This window comes from Microcaecilia unicolor, chromosome 2 (genome assembly GCF_901765095.1).
Source record: "Microcaecilia unicolor chromosome 2, aMicUni1.1, whole genome shotgun sequence".
NCBI lineage: Eukaryota > Metazoa > Chordata > Amphibia > Gymnophiona > Siphonopidae > Microcaecilia > Microcaecilia unicolor.
In genome coordinates, this window is record NC_044032.1 from 598,203,256 (window position 1) to 598,227,150 (window position 23,895).

Here is a 23,895-nt window from a genome sequence, read left to right on the forward strand (position 1 = left end):
CCAACTATTGAAGTACAACAACTTAGGAGAGCAGAAATTTGCTCAGAGTTGAAGCTGCAAATGCTTCCTTGTCTGCTCTGGAATATGAATTTTGATGATATTATAGTGAAAGAAATTACAGGTTTTAGCAGTCTGTTGAATTTGTGCAGAGAAGGAGAGAGGAGTCAAACATGACCCTAAGGTTACAAGCTGATGAGACAGGGAGAATGACAGTGTTATCCACAGAGAGATACAGAATGGGGGAAGAGGAGAGGTTGGTTTAGGGGGAAATATAAGAAACTCAGTCTTGGTGATGTTTAGTTTCAGATGGCGAGACATCCAGGCAGCAATGTCAGACAGGCAGTTTGATACTTTGGCATGGATTTCTGCTAAAATTTCTGGAGAGGTAGATCTGGGAGTCATCAGCATAAAGGTGATACTGAAAACCATGGGATGAGATCATAAGTACTAAGGGAAGAGGTATAGATGGAGAAATGAAGAGGTAAGAACATTAAAGAGTCATGGGATAGGAGACAAGGTTCTGGTGTGGATTAGGAATTGGTTATTGGACAGAAAACAGAGGGTAGGGTTAAATGGTCATTTCTCTCAATGGAGGAGGATGAGAGGGTGAACACTGGAGTGCTGCAGGGTGCTATTTAACATATTTAAAATGATATGGAAATCAGAACGACGAGTGAGGTGATTAAATTTGCAGATGAGACAAAACTATTCAAGGTTGTTCAAAAACGTGCGGATTGTGAAATATTGCAGGATGTCCTTAGGAAATTGGAAGACTGGGCATCCAAATGACAGATTTAATTTAATGTGGACAAATGCAAGGTGATGCACATTGGAAAGAATAATCCAAATCATAGTTACCTGATGCTAGGGTCCACCTTTCAGGTCAGCATTCATGACAAAGATCCGAGTGTTGTTGTAGATAATACACTGAAATCTTCTGCTCAGTCTGTGGCAGCAGCCAAAAAAAATCAAACAAAATACTAGGAATTATTAGGAAAGGAATGGTGAATAAGACCAAAAATACTATAATGCCTCCGTAGCGTTCCATGGTGCGACTGCACCTTGAGTTTTGCATTCACTTCTGGTCAACGTATCTCAAAAAAGATATAGCAAAGAAGAGCTACCAAAATGATAAAGGGGATGGAACTCCTCTTGTATTAGGAAAGGCTAAAGAGGTTAGGGCTCTTCGGCTTGGAAAAGAGATGGATGAGGGAAGATATGATTTAGGTCTACAAAGTCCTGAGTGATATAGAACGAGTAGAAGTAAATCTTTTTTACTCATTCCAAAAGTACAAAGACTAGGGGACACTCAAAGAAGTTAAATGCAAATACTTTTAAAACAAATAGGAGGGAATACTTTTACACACAATGAATAGTTAAGCTCTGGAACTCTTTGCTGGAGGATGTGGTAACAGCGGTTAGTATATCTGGGTTTTAAAAAGGTTTAGACAAGTTCCTGGAGGAAAAGTCCATGGTCTGCTATTGAGAAAGACATGTGGAAGCAACTGCTTGCCCTGGGATTGTAGCAGGGAATGTTGCCATGATTTGGTTGCCATGACCTGGCTTGGCCACTGTTGGAAACAGGATACTAGGCTAGACGGACCATTGGTCTGACCCAGTATGGCTACTCTTATGTTCTTATGTGTGCAGCCAGCATGCAGGCCAGGATCTTAATATCTACATTTAACAGGGAAATGGGGCGATAGGAGTCCGCCTCTTCTTGAGGGTTGCCTTGCTTAGGGTTACTAGGGCCACATTATGATGAATGGGGAACTCCTCCGCATCAATCACTGCCTGATAATAATCCATCAAGGGACTGAAGAGCTGATACTGTAACTGTTTGAAGAACTTCCCCGAGAATCCATCTGCTCCAAGAGCTGAATGTCATTTCAAAAACTTAATGGCCCTCTGCACTTCCTTTGCCTGCTCGGGAAGCATCTGCAGACAGTGTAGGAAGGCAGGCTCTCTCTAAAAAATCCTCTATAAGATGAGGATCAACCGAAGGCCTCTCCATATATAGAGCTTTGAAATGATCATAAAACATTTGGGTAATTTGATCAGGACGATTAATGACCTGTCCCTGTGGGTTCCTCAGAGAAGCCATCGCTCTGGTTCTCCCCCAAGTTTTGACAACCCATGCTAACAGCCATCTAGCCTTGTTACCATATTTGTGAAAATGGTATTTATGGTATAATAAACTTTGATGCATTTTGTATTCAGAGGGGGCTCTAATATCTAAGAATTCAACTAATCACATCTCAAATTATATACTGTTCCAGTCTTCTAATGCCAAAAAAACCCGACATGAAGTCAATCAGACGTCTCATATCTCTGAGATATGAGACGTCTGATTGACTTCATGTCGGGTTTTTTTGGCATCTCTGACTGAGCTGTTTTTTCAACATAAAATCGAGGTGATCTTCTGTACATTATACTTCAGCATATAGCCATTAAATATCCATTATACTTGACAGTAAAGGATTGTTGTGACTGTCTTTCTTCTATGTTTGGGCAGCGCTGCGTACGCCTTGTAGCGCTATAGAAATGCTAAATAGTAGTAGCCCCTGAAGCAGCCCTGTTAGGCGAAACACGGCCTGTGTCGGGCTATTTGTGTATATATATATATATATTCGAATTAGTTTTTTATGAATAAACTACATTTTGTTGTTCATGAAAAAAAAGGGTCCAAAAAAAGTGACCTAAATTCGCGCTAAAAATGCCTTTCCTTTTTCCATTATCGGCCGAGCGCGCCCATCTCTCCTCAGCCGATAAACACGCCCCAGCCCCGCCTTCACCATGTCTCCGACACACCCCCGTCAACTTTGTTTGTTTCCGCAACAGATTGCAGTTGGAGACGCCCAAAATCGGCTTTCGATTATACCGATTTGGGCGTCCACGGGAGAAAGACACCCATCTCCTGATTTGGATCAAAATATGGGCGTCTTTCTCTTTCGAAAATAAGCTGGTTCATGTCCCTAAAACATGGATGAAGTTTTTTTTACAATATGCGGATAAGAAGTATATTTTAGCATAACTGTAACTGTCTCTAGGGAAAGGTGACTAAAATAGTGGATCCAAAATTTTGAGAATGGCCGATTTTTCATGTCAGGAGTCCATGAGGTCTGCAAAAGTTACATGTTTAAACGTCTGTAAGTTTTTTATTTCACATAAAAGGATGAGGTTTGGACTGTTGTATTACAAATTGTTTGCTCTAACAGAATTCGATAAAACTTCTTTCTTGTTTGTTTGTTTCTGGTGATTTTAGTCACATTTTCCCAAGGATAGTCACAAATGTCAGTAAGGACAGGTAAGCAAATTTCAGTCACATCTAATTCAAAAATGATTTGTTTTTGACTGTTTTTTTTTTCCTGGTGACTTTCAAATTGAATAAAAAGCATATAATTTGATAGAAGTGTCCTCCTGAAATTGCTAAAATATATTTAAATGACTATCAAATAATATACTTTTTTATTAAATTTTAAAGTGAGATTTATTTTTAATTAAAAAATGGCAGCATATCACTTTTGAGCTTTGTCTACACACAGGCTATTTTAAACTGTGCCTGTGGAAAGATAGACCTTTGACCCTTGTGACAATAACACACAGCAGGCTAGATTAGCATTCATAGCTGTCCTGTGGGGATGAGTGCCATGGCTCTAGTCCTGATTTCTGTTATTGTGTTGATTTTGCTGCTGTTTCTCTGAAAAAGATTTTTTTTATTTTCAGCTACTGCTGGATTCAATTCACAACGCAACAATGATTTTGCTACTGAGAGAAAAACATGTGATTTATAGTAAATTGAATTTATTTTAAAATATAAATGTACCTATTTTAATATGCAAATATTCATCTCTCTCAATTCCTTCTTCCATTGGTCTGCATGATGTAAGTTTTCCCCTAAAGCAGTCAGAGTTTGACTACCCTACATTATACTGCCACACCACATCTACCAGCTACTTAGAAATCCAGACAGGCTTTATCTTGTCTTCTCAAGATAAAGTACAGCAATTTGTTTTCTTGCTGTACTCTTCCAGTCCTCTGGCCCTCAGAACTGGTCCTGCCACTAGGCATCCACCTAAGATGACTGAATTGGAGGGGGGTGTCGGGGAGGATGGTAGCGGTAGCGACACAGCTCAATGAGAACCTTCTTCCACTTTCCTTCCTCTTGCCAGGCCTGCCACCACTGCCCCCCCTGCCTCTTCCTAGGCAGCCCAAAGCTTACTGAAGAGGAAGCACTAAATTGGTTCTGCGAGCACAAGGCCATGCTCAAATGCTGCCATATTTCCTTTGGAGCAGACTTCTTGTCAGAGGCAGGATAGGGTAGCACTCAGGAGCTGATGCACAAAGGGGGATCCTTGCATCTCATTTGCATGCCACCAATGCACAAAGGGGGTGGCATGCAAATAAGATGCAAGGATCCCCCTTTGTACATTGGTCGCTGTTTGTGACTTGGTAGTCTAGCACATGTGCAGAAAATTACATTTGACAGCACCTGTCACTAGACTGCCTCCGCTCCTAAAGCCACTTGCACCCTACAGCAACTCCACAGTCCTGCCTCCAGTCCGTTTCTAGACCCTCCTTCCATGGGCACACCCCCAGGACCAAAGACCCCCTGGTGATCTAGTCAGTGGAGTTCCTTGGTTGACTGCCAGCCGGGCAGATCACAACTGTGTACTCCCCGCCCCGGGTGCAGCATGACCCCCCCCCCCCCCCCCCACCAGGGTGCATTCTTCCTACCTGCTGGGAGCAGCCACGCAGTTGTCGGCTCCGCTGGTTCCCTGCTACCTCTGCCCCGGAACAGGCAGCTATGTGCACCCGGGGCGGACCGCCCTCAGTATGCCACTGGATCTAGTGAACCCCCCCCCCCAAACCAAAAATCCTTGGTGGTCCAGTGGACCCCCTCCCAACTTCCCCACACCCAATACAGCCCTCCTACCCCATGCACCCCTGCTAGGCCAGACCCCTGTTGACAAGCCCTGGTGGGCTGGTTGGATTCCTTCCCTCCACCCCCTTGACCCTTCCACATAGTTTAAAGGAGGCAGGAGGACCGTCTCCTCCCTCCTGCCTCTGGGCCTGCCCAGAGCAAAATGGCAGCACCCTGCCCCTCCCAGTGCATTCCAGGATGGGGGTGGGAGGGTGGGGGATGGGAAGAAATCTGGCCTGGCAGGGGGCCCACTGGATTGGGAATATTGGGGAGGCTTTATTGGTTCCAGTGGGCATGGGGGAGGGTCAAGAGGGGGATCACTAGGGATTTTTGGTTCTGCAACAACCAGTCTAAAGCAAACACTAAAAGCTCTGTAAGCTTTGTGCATCAGCCCCTCAATCTTTAAGCTGGCCCAGGAGTTAGGAAGTGGCGATGGCAGCACCTGAAGTGTGCAGGAAAGAGGATATTCTGGACACAGGATTGGGGTTGGGCAGGGGAAATGAGAGCTAGCCAAGCCAGGGGGAAGAAGGGTTTGAAAAGGAAAAATGCTGGCCCCTTGGGGATGGGGTAGAAAGGAAAAGGTGAGATGCTGGCAACCTGGGGGGGGGGGGGGGGGGGGGGCAAGGAGAGATGTTGTTCATCTGGGAAGGAGGAAGGAAGGAGAGATGTTTAACTATGGGAGAAGTGGGGTTCAGGCACATGGCTGAAGATTCACCCAAGCCCTTCTAGGACATGATACCCTTGGGCCAGCACTGGTAATCCTGATATACCTTTCCTAATCAAACAGAAGAGTAACATTCTAAATGACAGCAGATAAAGACCAGCATGGTCCATCCAGTCTGCCCAGAACGATTGCCATGGTTGTACATACTACTACCGTATTTTTCGGACTATAAGATGCACTTTTTTCCCCCAAAATTTGGGAGGAAAATGGGGGGTGCGTCTTATAGTCCGAAGGTGGAGATTTGGCTGGCTGGCAGGCCGCCCACCCTCCCAGTTCGGGATCGCCCTCCCCCCGGCCCTGTCACCACTTCTCCCTACTCACGCGATCTTCCGTGGTGGTCTAGTGACGTCGGGGCAGGAAAGAGCTCCCTCTTTCCTGCCCAGCGCGCTGCTCTCCATCCTCCTGTATGCATTGCTGCCTGACGGTCTCGGCGAGATTCAAAAAATGGCCGCCAAGACTTCAATTCTCTGCGGCCATTTTGAATCTCACCGAGACCGTCAGGCAGCAATGCATACAGGAGGATGGAGAGCAGCGCGCTGGGCAGGAAAGAGGGAGCTCTTTCCTGCCCCGACATCACTAGACCACCACGGAAGATCGCGTGAGTAGGGAGAAGTGGTGACAGGGCCGGGGGGAGGGCGATCCCGAACTCGGAAAGAGGGATTTGGACAAGACACACCGCAGCACCTAGGTTTTAGAGGAGGGAAAAAGCAAAATGGTTTTTTTCCTATTTCCCTGCTCTAAAACCTAAGTGCGTCTTATGGTCCGAAAAATACGGTATGTTTAAGTTCCTCCCTCCCCTTTATCAATAGGGATATAACTGCTGCTCTGTGCAGGTAAATCCCCCCCCCCCCCCCAAGCCTCTTCTCTAAAAAGTGTGAAAATCATTTATGTTTTTGCTTTAAGTGGAACAATTTGAAATGCTTTTCATTAGGGTGGGTTTCCCAAATCTGTCCTGGGGATCCTACAAGTCAGCTAGGTTTTCAAGATATCCACAATGAATCTGCACTGTGGATATCCTGAAAATCTGACTGGTTAAGAAACACTGCAAAGCTGCAGAGTTACCCCATTCCAGGAGGAAGACTTTTTAGCAGATCTGGATTTCTGCCAACCTCATCTTGGCGCAGGCTGCAGCACTGATTTCAATGGATAGAATCATAGACTACAAATACTACACTGCTTTGGGATGTAAATTTTAAAACCTCACACAGGCCAAAATGTCTCCCTCCTGGAATGAGTAACTTGGCAGCTGTGGCACTGCCTTAGGAAAACATTTTAATACGTAAAAGCTTAATGAAGATGGTCACGGATTTTGATATACCCTCTTTTTGTGGTTACAACCAAAGTCAGTTTATACTATTTGCAGATACTTTTTTTCTGTCCCTAGTGGGCTCACAATCTAAGTTTTGTACCTGTGGCAATGGAGGGTTAAGTGATTTGCCCAAGTCATGTGCAGTTGCAGTGGGAATAGAATCCAGCTACCCAAGTTCTCAGCCTACTGCACTAACCATTAGGAAACTAAGTAACAGCAAGGGAACAGGTGCAACACAGACGGTTTTTTTTTTTTTTTTGTCCTATCCCCCCCACCCTACCCTTAAAGCTTCACATAGTAAGCGAGACTGTATCTCTCTCTACAAACACCTTTCAGCGATTATATAGCTAGGGGAACTCCTCCCACTAAAATAAAACGACTCGAGCCGGAAAGCAGAACCAGTCCAGGGTATGGATGACTAGGAAGGTACTAGCCCAAAGGGAGGGGGAGATAAAGAGAGCGCGTGACACCAAGTAGCCGTTAAACATGGCCGCAGAGTCTACACACCAGCAACACGTGAGTTATGAGCTGCTACACAGGGAGAAAGGTTTTAGAAAGGGGAACGCGGCTGCCGCGGAAACACAGAAAAGGGAAGACTCCCTTTCGCGCTCAGCGTATTCGGCTTGGCTGCTCCTGGTCACGTGAGAAGCCCCAGCGTTCTGTTTCTTTATCCCGACGGGCCGGCACGTTCTGCCGATTGTGACCACTTGAGTTGCAGCACTGGCCCCATTTCTCCCTTCTTTATTGTCTCCTGCTGACTCTTTTTACCTTTTCTGAGGGCCGCCGTGCGGCTGCCATGACTAGTGTCCCAACGCAGTTACCAGCCGGTCCCAAAAGCTCGCGCAGTGACACCACCGTCACCACTAAAAGCTACAGGACGCCGGGGTACACCCACACCGTGCGCGTCACGGAGACTCCCGGACGCACGCGGCTCTTTGACTTCCGCAGGAGCCTGATGAAGCCGCAGGTGCACAGCAGCTTCTACCTTTTCCCAGCTCGTGTTAGGGCTAGTAGGTGTGTTCACTTTTGCCCTTCGCCATCTCCTAGCTTGGTCACTTTAGTGCCTGCCTAAGGTCCCTTTCTTTGCAGGAACAAAAGAAACGGGTTCTCGGCGTTTTGTGAACGCTGTTATGATGATTTATTGTTTGCAACTTGCGGGGAGGTTTAATAGACAAGAGACCAAGTGACGTCAAGAGGTCGAAACCAATTAGGTCAGTTTTGGTTTCCTCTTCCCCGCGCAGCCGTCATTGTCGTACTCTTAAAACAAACCTAGCAACCCAATGAGCTGCTGCATCTACGTTGTCTCTCTTTATTGTTGGTAGCATTTGTATTTAATCTCACTTATATTTTCAAACATGCCGGCTTCTGTAGTATACGGATGTACACATTGGAAGTATAATAACAGAATAACTTTTCATAGGTAGAGTAGTAAGTTATCAGCACGTGTTATATTCTTTCAGAGATTTTTTTTCCTCCTGGTAAAGGGCCACTGAAACAGACATCATGTTATGAGAATCAGGTGCTCAACATTCAGAGTTTCTATCAGTTTATTTATGACATTTATACCCCCACATTAAACATGAATTAGGTTGAAACCTGGGAGTATTTTAAATCTTTTTTTTTTTTTCCTGTGCCTAAATGAAAAGAAAAAGATGGCATGTAGGAACTTGCTCCTTTAGTTTTGTGGGTTGCAGATGTACTTGATATTTTTATTACTGTTATTTCAAAGACAGATATTGAATAATGAGGGCAGAGCTACCTTCATGCAGAAGTCCAGAGTCAATCAAAATATGCCAACATTGTCCAGTTCAGCACACTGTTAGCCACCAAGTTCATACAAAGTTAATTATGTTCAAATATTCCATCATTGTTTCATTATTGCTACCACGTATTACATATGGGCATTTTGATTGTTTTAATTTGTTTATCCAGGTGTTACATGCACATGGTTTGCTTTTTAAACCCAATGGTGAATCCTAAGGGTGGTTGAATAATTAGGTATAAACTGTGTTGTTTCTGACTTGTTTTGGAGTGCTTTGGGTTCTCCTGATGATCTGTACATCTTCTATCTGGAATTTTGGAAGATGGAAATAAGAAAATAAAAATTAAATTTTGGATGTACTCTGTAGAAGTTATTTACTTTTGCAATGTGATGGATGCCTGTTCCGGTGTGTGCATGTGATAATCTTTGAATAACTGCCTATACTTAGGCTATGATTTCTGAACATGTGGTATCATTAAAGGACAAACTTTTAAATGTCCAGTTGAGTATAAATGCTAATCTCAACTTTGTTAAATGTTTCAGACATATCCATCTATTTGTTCCCATGATATAACTGAATTCTATTATTCTGTCTCACTATATTTTCAAATGTAAGCCACATTGAACCCGACTTTGCTTGGGATAATGTGTGATATAAATGTAAAAAAAAAAACAACCAAAAATCCTTTATCCTCCACCTATTAAGACACTGCTTACCTTCTGGATAGTGATGGGACAAGGAAAGCAAGTTTGGTCCAGTGAAGACTAACTCAAAATAACCTGTTCCTTAGTTGGGCCCTAGTATTACCATATTGGAAATGCGACCATGCAGTGGCTCTGTGGTTATGCTCCACTAATAATTTAAACGATTAACTTGATTTCTTGAAAAAATTATATAAACTTAGAATTCATGACTAGGGACACAAACATACACTTATTTATTCAATATCACAATTTCTCATGTATAGCCACAAAACAATGTTTTAGGATGGATAGTGTTAACAATGAGCTCCTTTTATTATTGACCAGATAGAGATAAGAGCTTTCAGCTCTGGCACAGCATAAGTCAATACAAGAAAAAAAATCTGAGAAAACCAATGGACTGCATTAGGGGCTTATAGCCCATTTAGTTATATTTCAACAAATGAGATCTGTTTGACAGAAAATATTATTATTATTATTTTGCCTTATAACCCCCTTGTCCCTGAAACATGCTCAAATGACAGAATAATCCATTTGTGTATCTAAAGGTAAACTTCTACAAAACAGGTGATGTGATTCCACATTCCCCAATGAAAGAAGAGTTTTAATTCTACTTCCATTTAATTTCAATATATTCCATCATCTTTATAACATCAGGCTTACAACAACAGTTAAGATGAACCCATCAGCAAACAGGATATCCTCACTGAAATCTGGCCATCTGTGTGGTATAGAAGAACAGTGAAGAAAAATGAACACAAACTAGAGTTTATAATTGCTGTTTCTACCGGCTACAATAATTTTTGAAGCTGTTTTAGTGATATTCAATTGTTATTTATTTTCTCCACCTTTTAAGGCACTGCCTATCCAACTGAAACAGCTTTAGACTTGTTACAGGTGGACCAACAATAAAGAACGACAACGTGGATGCAGCAGCTCATAGGTTTGCTTGCTTTGTTTTGAGTGCATGATGATGACGGCTGCGCAGGGGAGTTGAAACAGATTAACCAAAAAGGCTTCCTTGCTTACAATGGACTAGATAGGAGTGGAAGTGAGCCTGTCTATTAATCCTCCTTGGTTGCTTGTACCTAAAAGTTCACAGGTGTTGGGTCACGTAGCTGGCCGAAGTCTGTTTCTATAGTTTGATGGGAGATGGCACACGTGGTAAGAACATAGGATTGGGTGGAGAATCTGCAGAGGTGTCAAATTTTGGTCATGTGTGGATAGACTACCTGTGAGAAGTGGTCGTATTATATGTTTGTCTAGTTCCGATGTGGGGATCTACTCATCTTTGGCTTCTCTGATCATCTTAGGAAGAAAAATCATAAGAATTGCCAGATTGGGTCAGATCAAAGGTCCATCTAACCTGGTGCCCTACCAACAGTGGTCAGACCAGATCATATGTACCCAAAAGAATCCTAAAAACTGGCAAGATTCCATGCTATTTAACCCCCAGTGGTAAGCAGTGCAGGTCTACTACCTTAATAGTGATTTAGGGACCTTTCCTCCAGTAATTTGCCCAAACCTCTTTTGAACCCAGATACACTAACTGCTTTTACTATATCTCCCAGCAAAAAGTACCAGAGCATTATGTGTTATGGTAGAAAATATTGTTCATTTATGTTTTAAATATATTAATTAATGTACTAGCATGTCACCTAGTCTTTGTACTTTTTTTGAAAGAGCAAACAGTTGATTTGTTTACCTGTTTCACTCTACTTGAGATGATGTAGACTGTTGTCATATCTTCCCTCAGCTGTCTCTTTTCCAAGCTGATGAGCCCTAACTGTGGCCATTTCTTATGAGAGTCATTCATATGATCTTTCACTTGTGAATATTTATTTTTCTTTGTGGATTCTAGAAGAGAGCATAGAATCCTTTTTCTATCCTGGGAAATTATGTACTTGTGTGTCTGTGTAGTTTTACATATAATTGTGCAAAATTGTATAATTCACTGAGGGCAGGCAGAGCCTGAGTAGAGGAAAACAGAAACAGCTGTGGCAATGCACTCTGACATTGATGCCTGCGTAGCCCACTCCCCTGGTTGTAAGTTTGGGGGCTGCTTTTGCTGGGCTGATCCTGCAGAAGCTCTGTTACCTTCCAGGTGACTGAGCAGCAACACTGACAGAGAGAGAGTGAGACTGGGTGCGAGTGTGTCTGTGAAAGAGAGAGAGTGTGTGTGAGAAAGAGAGTGTGTGCCAGGGTCCTCCCTCCCTGTTCCAGGGTCATCCCCTCCCTCCCTCCCTCCTTCCCGTGACTTATTGATACAGTATGTGTGAGACAGAGTGTGTATATATGTGAGAGGGACAGTATGTGTGTTAGTGAGAGATTCAGAGTCTGAGTCATAGGCAGAGAGACAGTCTGTGTGGGAGGGGGGAGGGAGAGAGCAGCGGGTCCAGCCGCAACTCGGGAGCGAGCGGGGGGAGAGGCTGGGATCCTCCAGGTCCAGAGGGGGGAGAGGATGGGGGGGTCCAATGGCGACTTGGGAGGGAGTTGGTTGCGGAGGAGGGGGAGGGCGGGGGTCTGAACTAGGAGAGGAGAGGGAGGTCGGTGGGATGGCTTGCATGTGGCTGCGGGGAGTGTCCATCGGGGAGGAGGGTGGGTGAGGGGGTGCTCTGGGCGGGGAATGGGTTGAGGAGGCTTGCGTGTGGCTGTGGGGAGTGTCCATCGGGGAGGAGGGTGAGTGAGTGCGGCTCTGGGCGGGAGACGGGTTCCAGCGGCGACTCGGGAGGTGCGAGGGAGAGAGCAGTGGGTCCAGTGGCGACTCGGGAGTGAGAGGGGAGACGGTGGGGTCCAGGTCCACAGTCATGGGCTGTGTCAGCCGGGTTGCGTGCTTACGATTTTGCTTCATATTGCAATTTTTTTGTTGATGGCGGATCTTCCTCACTTCTGTGATGTGAAGATGTTTGTGGGATTGTGGGTCCGGGCACACGACTTGCTTGATTGTTTGAGGCAGTTGGTTTGTGCCTCGTGCTGCTGGCGTTCAGTTCTTCTGTCTGTGATAGGTCCCTTATGTTTGTGACGTTGCATTGCTTTGTTTGGCAACTATGCTGTGTCCCCTTCCCTCTCAGTGTTCAGCCCTCGACGTCATAACGTTATGACGTGAGGGTGGGACACTGAGACAGATGGTTACAGGCAGCATGAACCTCATGGACCCTACGAACCCTTCAGTGCCACGGGGAGTCAGCTTCAGAATGTTGGAGTTGGAAATTTATTATATAGGATTATAAGCAAATCAGAAGATGAAACCAAAAAGAAAGTACCAAATAAGGTAAAGGAAGAGGAAACACTAAACTCACCCACCACATGATTTAAAACATTTTACCTTTAATATAAGTCGCTGCTTGCCCTGGGATTGGTAGCATGGAATCTTGCTACTATTTGGAATTCTGAAAGGTACTTTTGACCAGGATTGGGCACTGTTGGAAGCGGGTTGCTGGCCTAGATGGACCATTGATCTGACTCAGTATGGCTGTTCTTATCTGTTCCTTATGGTACCCCCTTAGTTGGTCTTCTCTGTTCCTTTTCTAATACAGTATTTTAGGTATAGTTCCTCCATCTAGCAGTACACAGACATGATGGTCTTTGTTTTATTTTATTCTCTATTTCTTTCCTAAAAATTCTTAATATTCTGTTCACTTTTTTTTTTGTCTGTTGCCACACACTGCACAGATTTCATCCTATTGTCAGTGATAACGCCTAGATCCTTTTGCTGGGTGGTGACTCCTAATGTGGAAGCTAGTATCGTACAATTTGGGTTATTCTTTTCTATTCACAAGGAGACCCAACTATTAAGCAAGACTAGGGGGTCACCTACTGCAGCAGGGGCAGGAAAGATCAGCTGCAGGCAAAGCAATAGGCTTGACTGCCACACATTCTTATGAACAAGTACTTGGCAAGATGCAGGACAGTAAAACAAAAGAACCATCAGCCTATACTTTTTACGCACAGGGAGAGTGTGAATTTTCAAGTAGCCTATTTACTCATGTCTTTCCACGTGTTCGGTAAGTTTATTTAATATTTAAATGTGTGATGTTCAATTATGCATTTTTATAGGGTTATTCTGCCAGGTGAGGCATTGAGGTGATCAGGAATAGTAACATGGTGGATGATGGCAGAGAAAGACCTGCATGGTCCATCCAGTCTGCCCAACAAGATAAACTCATCATATGTGCTACTTTTTGTGTATACCTGACCTTGATTTGTATCTGCCACTTTCAAGGCACAGACCGTAGAAGTCTGCCCAGCAGTCGCCCCGCCTCCCAACCACTAGCCCCACCCCACCAGCTCTGCCTCCCAATCTCCGCTAAGCTTCTGAGGATCCATTCCTTCTGAACAGGATTCCTTTATGTTTATCCCACGCATTTTTTAATTCCGTTACTGTTTTCATCTGCACCATCTCCCGCGGGAGGGCATTCCAAGCATCCACCACTCTCTCTGTGAAAAAATACTTTCTGACATTTTGCTTGAGACTGCCCCCCTTCAATCTCATTTCATGTCCTCTAGTTCTACCGCCTTCCCTGTGGAAAAGGTTCGTTTGCGGATTAATACCGTTCAAATATTTGAACGTCTGTATCGTATCACCCCTGTTTCTCCTTTCCTCCAGGGTAGACATGTTCAGGTCAGCAAGTCTCTCCTCATATGTCTTGTAACACAAATCTCATACCATTCTTGTTGCGTTTCTTTGCACCACTTCAATTCTTTTTACTTGAATTGAAGCGGTGCAAAGAAAAGCTACGAGAATCAAAATCTCAGGGGGGAGGAGAGGGAGGTGCCTAGTAGACTTGGAAATTAATTGAAGGGCTTTCAAGACTGAAGATTTGCCTAGGGCACCTAATACTCTTCCACTGGCCCTGCCTATGTGCGTCACTTTGCAGTTGTTTATCTTAAATTTCATGTGCCATTTGGATGCCCAGCCTTCCAGTTTCTCAAGATCCATCTGCAATTGAAGGGTTCAGTTCCAAAATCCGCTGTCCATATTAGTTGCATTGGACTGAAAGGGTGTTGGAAATAAGTCTTTCAATTTTTCAGTCCATAGTTTTTGAATAATTTTGTTCCATCTGCAAATCTGATCACTTCACTTATTATTCCGGTTTCCAGATTATTTATAAATATGTTAAGTGTTGGTTACCATACAGACCTATGTGGTACTGTAGGCGCATATAGGGTCAGATAATTACTCTGGTCTCATTTGTTAAGAGTTTGACATGCACCCATGTTTGGCCCTAGTAGTTCAGGTGCTGTCTGTGCACAAAATGTATAGATCACTCTGATACAGCACAGCTAATGATTTCCTGAGAAGTGATTAAAATGTAGCAGCAAATATATTAGGTTTGCTGATCACCGACCTGAGAATCCAACTTGTCCTTTGCAAGCTTATATGCCTCAGAAACATAGGAAAGAACCCTTCCCTCACCTTATGTGACTTGCAGCACCTTTAGACAGCTTCTGCTTGGAAAAGATAGGATCTTCCTCCTGAAGCTCTAGTTGTGTTTGTAACAGCGAGGCAAGCAATTTGTACAGGGAGGTCAGTCCCTCTCCTTAGCTGTGAATGCCATCTGATCATCATCTGGAATCCTTTTGGAACTAAAATACAGCAAAGTCCAGTCTCAGCTGTGCCCTCTTGGACCCCAGATGTCTTGTCAGGACCACAGGCATTGTATATACCTGTCCAGTAGATGATGTACAGTTTCAGATAATGAGGGGTCCTGAGACTTCCAGATGGTACTCCTTATCAGGGCTAGTACAGGATGGTTCACTAATGAGGTTGCTAACCACGAATACCTCATTTCTGTATCTTTGTGAACAGCTTTCCTCCAGGCTTCTCACAGGGAGGACAGAGTCAGTTCCAGATGTTCTTGGATGATGTCATCCTAATACCAGTGCTGCAGGAAGTCCTGTAGCATCCATGATAATATTACTCAGAAAATGGTTCATGGTGGAGTCAGAAAATGTGAGGCATAGGGAACAGCCCTACAGTACTCAACTATTCACCTCCTTCCATTGAGAGATATTTGGCCATTTAGCTCTATTCTGTTTTCTATATTTTAACCAGTTCCTAGTAGGACATTACTTCCTATCCTGTGGCTTTTTAATTTCCTTAGGAGCTTCTCATGAGGGACTTTACCAAGAGCTTTCTGAAAATCCAGATACATGGTACAGTGGTGGAAATAAGTATTTGATCCCTTGCTGATTTTGTAAGTTTGCCCACTGACAAAGACATGAGCAGCCCATAATTGAAGGGTAGGTTATTGGTAACAGTGAGAGATAGCACATCACAAATTAAATCCGGAAAATCACATTGTGGAAAGTATATGAATTTATTTGCATTCTGCAGAGGGAAATAAGTATTTGATCCCTCTGGCAAACAAGACCTAATACTTGGTGGCAAAACCCTTGTTGGCAAGCACAGCGGTCAGACATCTTCTGTAGTTGATGATGAGGTTTGCACACATGTCAGGAGGAATTTTGGTCCACTCCTCTTTGCAGATCATCTCTAAATCATTAAGAGTTCTGGGCTGTCGCTTGGCAACTCGCAGCTTCAGCTCCCTCCATAAGTTTTCAATGGGATTAAGGTCTGGTGACTGGCTAGGCCACTCCATGACCCTAATGTGCTTCTTCCTGAGCCACTCCTTTGTTGCCTTGGCTGTATGTTTTGGGTCATTGTCGTGCTGGAAGACCCAGCCACGACCCATTTTTAAGGCCCTGGCGGAGGGAAGGAGGTTGTCACTCAGAATTGTACGGTACATAGCCCCATCCATTCTCCCATTGATGCGGTGAAGTAGTCCTGTGCCCTTAGCAGAGAAACACCCCCAAAACATAACATTTCCACCTCCATGCTTGACAGTGGGGACGGTGTTCTTTGGGTCATAGGCAGCATTTCTCTTCCTCCAAACACGGCGAGTTGAGTTCATGCCAAAGAGCTCAATTTTTGTCTCATCTGACCACAGCACCTTCTCCCAATCACTCTCGGCATCATCCAGGTGTTCACTGGCAAACTTCAGACGGGCCGTCACATGTGCCTTCCGGAGCAGGGGGACCTTGCGGGCACTGCAGGATTGCAATCCGTTATGTCGTAATGTGTTACCAATGGTTTTCGTGGTGACAGTGGTCCCAGCTGCCTTGAGATCATTGACAAGTTCCCCCCTTGTAGTTGTAGGCTGATTTCTAACCTTCCTCATGATCAAGGATACCCCACGAGGTGAGATTTTGCGTGGAGCCCCAGATCTTTGTCGATTGACAGTCATTTTGTACTTCTTCCATTTTCTTACTATGGCACCAACAGTTGTCTCCTTCTCGCCCAGCGTCTTACTGATGGTTTTGTAGCCCATTCCAGCCTTGTGCAGGTGTATGATCTTGTCCCTGACATCCTTAGACAGCTCCTTGCTCTTGGCCATTTTGTAGAGGTTAGAGTCTGACTGATTCACTGAGTCTGTGGACAGGTGTCTTTCATACAGGTGACCATTGCCGACAGCTGTCTGTCATGCAGGTAACGAGTTGATTTGGAGCATCTACCTGGTCTGTAGGGGCCAGATCTCTTACTGGTTGGTGGGGGATCAAATACTTATTTCCCTCTGCAGAATGCAAATAAATTCATATACTTTCCACAATGTGATTTTCCGGATTTAATTTGTGATGTGCTATCTCTCACTGTTACCAATAACCTACCCTTCAATTATGGGCTGCTCATGTCTTTGTCAGTGGGCAAACTTACAAAATCAGCAAGGGATCAAATACTTATTTCCACCACTGTATATATTGGCTCACCATTATCCATAAATGTATTCAAGCCTTTAAGAACATGTTGCAGACTATCGGGGCAATACTTTTCCTCTATTAAATCCACTATTGGTGTACCTCGGGGCTCTGTCTCGGGACCTCCTTCTTTTCTTCATCTATACTTCTTCCCCATGGTACTCTAATCTCATCCCATGGTTTTCAGTATCACCTTTATGCTAATGACTCCCAGATCTACCTCTCCACACTAGAAATTTCAGCAGGAATTGGGCCAAAGTATCAGCCTGCCTGCCTGTCTGATATTGCTGCCTGGATGTCTCACCGCCATATGAAACTAAACATGACCAAGACTGAGCTTCTTATCTTTCCCCCCAAACCAACCTCTCCTCTTCCCCCATTCTCTATTTCTGTGGATAACACTCTCATCCTCTCTGTGTCATCAGCTCATAACCTTGGGCTAATCATGACTCCTCTCTCCTTCTTTGCACATATTCAAAAGACTGCTAAAACCTGTTGTTTCTTCCTCTATATCACCAAAATTCATCCTTTCCTTTCTAAGCGCAATACCAGAACCCTTATCCACACTCTTATCTCTCGCTTAGAGTATTGCAATTTGCTTCTCACAGGTCTCCCATTAAGCCATCTCTCTCCCCTTCAATCTGTTCAATATTCTGCTGCACAACTTATATTCCACCAGTGTCACTAGGCTCATATTAGCCCTCTCCTCAAGTCACTTCATTGGCTCCCTATCTGTTTCTGCATACAGTTCAAATTCTTCTTATTGACTTACAAGTGCATTCACTGTACAGCTCCTCAGTACCTCTCCACCATCTCTCCCTACACTCCTCCCCGGGAACTCTGTTTGTTGGATAAATTTCTCTTATCTGTATCCTTCTCCTCCACTTCTAACTCCAGACTCCATTCCTTTTATCTTGCTGCACCATATACCTGGAATAGACTTCCTGAGCCGGTACATCAAGCTCTGGCCGTCTTGAAATCAAGGCTAAAAGCCCACCTTTTTGATACTCTAACTTCTAACCCCTATTCACTTGTACAGAATCCAATGTCTGTTTTATCATTCCCACCTTAGTAATTCTCTTATCCCTTATTCGTCTTCTCTGTCCTGATTAATTTGTAAGCTGTGTTGAGCAGGGACTGTCTTTTCATGTTTAAGTGTACAGCGCTGTGTACGTCTAGTGCTATAGAAATAAGTAGTAGTAGTATGTTGATTCTGGCATATTAAACCATGTCTATCCATGCATTCAGTAATTTTGTTCTTTATCATAAGTTTCTATCATTTCCCCTGGCATTGATGTTGGGCTCATCAGTTTGTAGTGTCATGGATAACCTCTGGAACACTTTTTTTTTTTTTTTTTTTTTTTTTTAATTGGTGTTATGTTGACACTCTTCCGGTACTTTATATGATAGATTATAGATTGCTAATAGTATGTTTGCACTTTTTTAAAATTCTTTCAGTACTTGAGGGCAGGGCTCAACAAAGTTTCTTAGGATCTAGGAGTCAGGCCAAAAATTTTGGTGCCAGAGTTGGGCCAACTTGAATTTTTTTTAATGCAAATTTACAAATCATGCATTTATAATATGCTCAGGGTGATGCACAGCATATTATTACAGTAGCAGGGAAGGAGTGGGTTAGAGGCTACTGCTGTCCCTATTGCCTACCTACCTACAACGTTCCTGGCAATGGAGAGAGGCTTTAGGCTGTGGTTTCTAGGGTAGTGGGGAAGAAGCTTAAGCTAAAGTTGCAGCTGTAGGAGTGGTGCACCCACCCACCCACCTACCCCCAAAAGCTGCAGCCTTAGTCTTTCTCCATTGCTCAAGTGCCTCCAGCAGCTGCAGTTTTAACCCCTAGTCCACCCACTCCCAGAAACCACAGCCTAAATAAAGCCTCTCTCCATCACCTACACAGCCACCCTAGCAGCAGCCTTGCTGTCGCATCCCTGTCCCCAGCAGTAGCCTCTCTGAATCTCTGTCCCCCTTACCACTCTACAGTAGCTTATCCCCCCCCCCTGAAAAAAAATTAATTAAAAAATGAAATTGATATTGTCAACAGGGCTGCTGGATAATCTCCTCTACAGTAGCAATTCTCCTTAAGGAGAGCTCCAAATATCCTCTTGATTAAGATGGCTCCAGGGTGGAAACCCCTCGTCCTGGTCTCTCTCTCTCTCTACCTCCACCACCCCCATATCTTTCTTTCTCTCTGCCTCCCTCCACACCCCCATAGCTCTCTGTTTGCCTCCCTCCACCAACACTCCCATCCCCATACTTCTGTCTCTGTGTGTGTCTCTCTCCACACTCCCATAGTTTGCTGTCTGCCTCCCACACTCCCATAGCATGCACTTTCTCCCTGCCTCACGCCAGTGCGCACACTCCCATATCTAGCTGTCCCTCTACTTCATCCCTATATTTCTCTCTCTGCCGTACCTCTCCTGTCTGCACACCCTCCCATAGTTTTCTCACGAACTCACACCCACTCACACCCATAGCTTGCTCACTCTTCCTCTCCTCCAGCATGCATACCTCCGTAGCTCATTCTCAAAATGCTCCATCCCTCCCTCTTGTGCAGGATATTTATTTTATTTTTTTTATTTTTGTTACATTTGTACCCCGCGCTTTATTTATTTATTTATTGCATTTGTATCCCACATTTTCCCACCTCTTTGCGGGCTCAGTGTGGCTTACAATAAGATATGAGTAGTAGAAATACATTTGTAACAACTTGAATATGGAATACGTTGTGCAGAGTTGTGTGAGACATTCGATTATCATTAGGAATGAAACAATGGGACATCAACATAGAAACATTAGGAGGAGACAGTGGGACAATTGATTACAGGATGAGGGATCTGAAGTGGTTGTATGTTGCATTGATGAGTGAGTATGGACTCTATGTGTTTTGGTTCTTTCCGTAAGTTTGTTCAAACAGATGCGTCTTCAGTAGTTTTCGGAAGGAAGCTTGTTCGTTAATCATTCTTAGGTTGCGCGGTAGTGTATTCCAGGCCTGCGTGCTCATGTGGGAAAAGGTTGACGCGTGTAGCGTCTTGTATTTCAAGCCCTTGCAAGTGGGGAAGTGGAGGTTGAGGTATGTTCGGGATGACCTTTTAGCGTTTCTGGGTGGTAGGTCTATTAGATCAGACATGTATGCTGGGGCTTCGCCGTAGATGATCTTATGGACTAGTGTGCAAACTTTGAAAGTAACGCGTTCCTTAAGTGGAAGCCAATGTAATTTCTCTCGTGTAATTTCCCACTCATGGCAGGCTCAATGCGGCTTACATGGGGCAATGGAGGGTTAAGTGACTTGCCCAGAGTCACAAGGCGCTGCCTGTGCCTGAAGTGGGAATCGAACTCAGTTCTTCAGTTCCCCAGGACCAAAGTCCACCACCCTAACCACTAGGCCACTCCTCCACTCCATGGTTTATAATGGGCTAGAAAACCCAGATCTTTGTAAAGTCTTGTCTGGGTGTCAAAATATTTAATCATTCTGACTTCAAAGGTCTTACATTCCTGTATTGTTTTAAAGTTACCTTTCAGGATTCTTACTATGAAATCACTGCTACAGTGTTCTGGTTTTGTAAAGCCCATTACAAACCATAAAAATGTCTCCTAATGACACCCCCCCATAAATGAATTTCTCCATACCTCTCTCCAGCTTTCTCTTTTCTCCACCTGTGCTTGCCCTAGGATTGGTAGCATGGAATCTTACTACTATTTGGGATTTTGCCAGGTAGTTGAGACCTGTATTGGCTACTATTTTTAGAATACTGGTCTAGGTGGATCATCAGTCTGACCAGTATGGCTATTCATATGTTAGAGGCCCGGAGCATGGGAATGAACAAGTGCGCAGACGAACATAAGAAGTATGCTAATATAGTCAAGCTTATATTAATGAGGTGATTTTGTATTTCTCCCCATTGCTCAGAAAAGAGCAGCCAAAAAAACCAAAACGCTACCTTCCGCAAAAAATAACACTGGCTTTAGTGTCTTGTAAGAGAGGATTTCCCATTACTCTCATGCTTCTCTCGTGAATCTTTCTGCAAAATATGCCGGTTTTGATTGCTTTTGGAAGCAGAAGGAAGCCCATGCAAGCTCTTAGGCGCAGGTCATAAGAAACAGCAGATCGAAGCAAAAGCACACGTGCTGGCGTCTGTTTCTGCTAAATTTAAAGTGTCAATCCAAAAAAAAAAAATTAAATGCCCACAGTGAAAGCATATGTTGGTGTCTCTTTCCTGCATCTAAATATAAGCGTTCCAAGCTAAAAATGTTTTTTAAAAATGCTTATATTTAGGCTGCAGTAAACAGATGCTAATGTGCGCTTCACGTTTGGGTTTTACCAGGCGCATGCGCACAGGAGTCAAGCTTTCTGTGGAACTCTTCTGCGCATGCGCCAAGCACAATCCACCCGAGTTCCCTAATGCTCAACGCTATGAGTACGCTTATATTTGCATATCATTAGTGTTGAGCATTAGGGGGTTGTTCTGGCGGTATTTTTACAGCAGTATTTGGAATAGCGCTGGAGTTTTGAAGATTGGGGCCCTGATTTTGCACGCCACCTACTAAGGGCGTTACACATGTAATGGCTAATTAATGCCAGTTAGCACCAATAATATCCTATTATTGGTTAAGGCCAATTGGTGTGCAAGTAAGGGCATTTATGCACGTAATTTGTTTAATTAGATATTGTGTTCATTTGTGCATACAAGTTTGGAGAATGGGGAAATAGCCATTGTGAATGAGGTCCTAAAAGAACTGTGGCAGATCAGAGGATTTTCTTGATGACCCTTCTGGTAGATAGTCTATCATAGTGGTTTACAATAAGATAAGTAAGGTATATCATAAATAAAAGCTATACCAGAAATAAACTGTTCCTGACCTTGGAGTGTAGGAGTACCCTGGATTTATAAATTACTGATGCTGTTTATCTTTCTTTGTGTTTTCCAGTTTCTCTATCATTATTGTAACTTTTTCCCTTTACAATAATGATAGAGAAAATGGAAAACATGTTTACTTTATTCCCCAAATATTGTACACCATTTAGATGTGGTTTTACTTAGGAATATCTCATGTATAAACAAAATATTCTCCTGCTGAATTTTTTTTTGCAGGCTCCAAGGGTCTGTCCTGCATCATCTGTGTAAAGGCCCATTGGAAGAAACAAGTTTTCAGGCCCTTCTTAAAAGAGGGTAAAGTAGAATTGTTTTCCAAAGTGAAGGGCCAAGAAGGCAAACACAGACTGATATGTACTTTCAGAATTAATCTGAGGAGGGTGAGGAACCATGAGCAAAAAGACTGGTGAAGATCTGCGATCTTCCTCTGCCCTTCCCTCCCAACTGCTGGCTATTCAAGCTTGGAGGAGAGGTGGGAGAGAGGCCTTAGTTGCTGGCTCCTAGATTCAAAGAAGATTTCTAAAGGCCTGTATTATTATAATTCAGTTATATACCTTAATATTATGTATGTAGAACAGTGCCAACCAGTAGCATACAAATGGGGGAGGGAATTTAGGGGGCCATACTGGAGGACCTGGAGGGAGAGCTGAAAGGCCAAAAAAAAAAAAAACCCAGTACAAGTCCTCAGTGAATTGGGATGGGGGGAAAAAAGGTAAACATTGGCCCCCAGGTGCTACAGATGCATCATACACTGTAGATGCCTTTTGCTGACCTGCCTAGCTTCTGAGGAGCTCACTGATTGCAGTGGACGTGACTGTCTCAAGCAGAGCTTTGCCTGCTCTATTTAGAGGGAGCCGGAAGGTATTGAGCCTGATAATCCTGAAGTTCTGCTTTGTTGGAATTGCCATTAAAGTGCACTTAAGTACCTGGTATAATACTGCCTTCTAACCCATGTATGAGGCATATCCAAAGGGTGGAATGCTGTTCACACTAGAGAGCTGCGCAGGACGGAGGCAGTTCCTGCGGGGTTCCCGTGGGGATGGAGATGACTGGTAATTTGAAATACTGAAACACAGCACTAATGGTGACTGCAGCAGCAGCTGCAACAGGTGAAAAATCATCATGGATTACTACTGTGAGAGGAAAAATTCGCAGCATGTAGAGTTAAAGCTCTCTACATGCTGGATCTATGACCTAGGCATCTCTCAATTTACCTTGACAGCAATCAAAGGGAGGGGGAATTCTGCTCCTCCCAGCATAACCAGAGGCAGGCAGTAACAACAAAGCGCCAAAAGGCACTGATGCCCCAAAGCTCAGAAGCAAACATGAGCACTAGAGGCCATTAGCGCCGGACTAGCGCTCTAGCGCAGGAAACAAGTGCGCCACAGATTAGCGCAAATAACATGCTAATGTAGTCAAATGTATGTTAAAAGAAGTAATTTCCTATTCCCTCACAATGTTGAGAGAACAGCGCACAAACAAAGGCACCCTTACCGCTGAAAAAATAACGCCAGCTGAGAGCAGGCATTGGGTGTTTGAAGAGAGTATTTCTTGTGTTTCTTTCTGTTAAATGTGCCAGTTTTTTTTTTTTTTTAAGCAGAAGGAAGCCCGTGCAAGCCCCAAAGTGCCAGTAGTATGAAACAAACATGCGCGAGTTCAAGCAAACCCGAAAGTGAAAACGTACATTGGCGCCTGTTCCCTCATTTAAATATAAGCTTCCAAGTAATTAAAAAAAAAAAAAAAAGCTTATATTTAAAGGCTCAGAAAACAGACACCAACATGTGCTTCACGTTCAGGTTTGCCTGGCGCATGCGCAGAGGAGTTGGGCTTATCACG

The 23,895-nt window shown here is 43.9% G+C and overlaps 1 protein-coding gene across 3 annotated transcripts in view; it reads left to right on the top strand.

Annotated features, from left to right (window-relative positions):
• The first annotated feature begins 7,245 nt into the window (after positions 1-7,245).
• TMEM192 (transmembrane protein 192) overlaps positions 7,246-23,895 on the top strand; it is a 152,924-nt gene continuing 136,274 nt past the window's right edge. The window contains exon 1 of one of the 3 annotated variants that reach the window (XM_030191583.1): positions 7,246-7,473. In XM_030191583.1, coding sequence (XP_030047443.1) covers positions 7,444-7,473 — 30 coding nt within the window. In that variant the 5' untranslated portion in view covers positions 7,246-7,443. Of the gene's footprint in view, positions 7,474-7,509; positions 7,972-22,313; positions 22,357-23,895 lie in introns of those variants that run through there. The other 2 variants (XM_030191584.1, XM_030191585.1) reach the window with 2 other exon arrangements.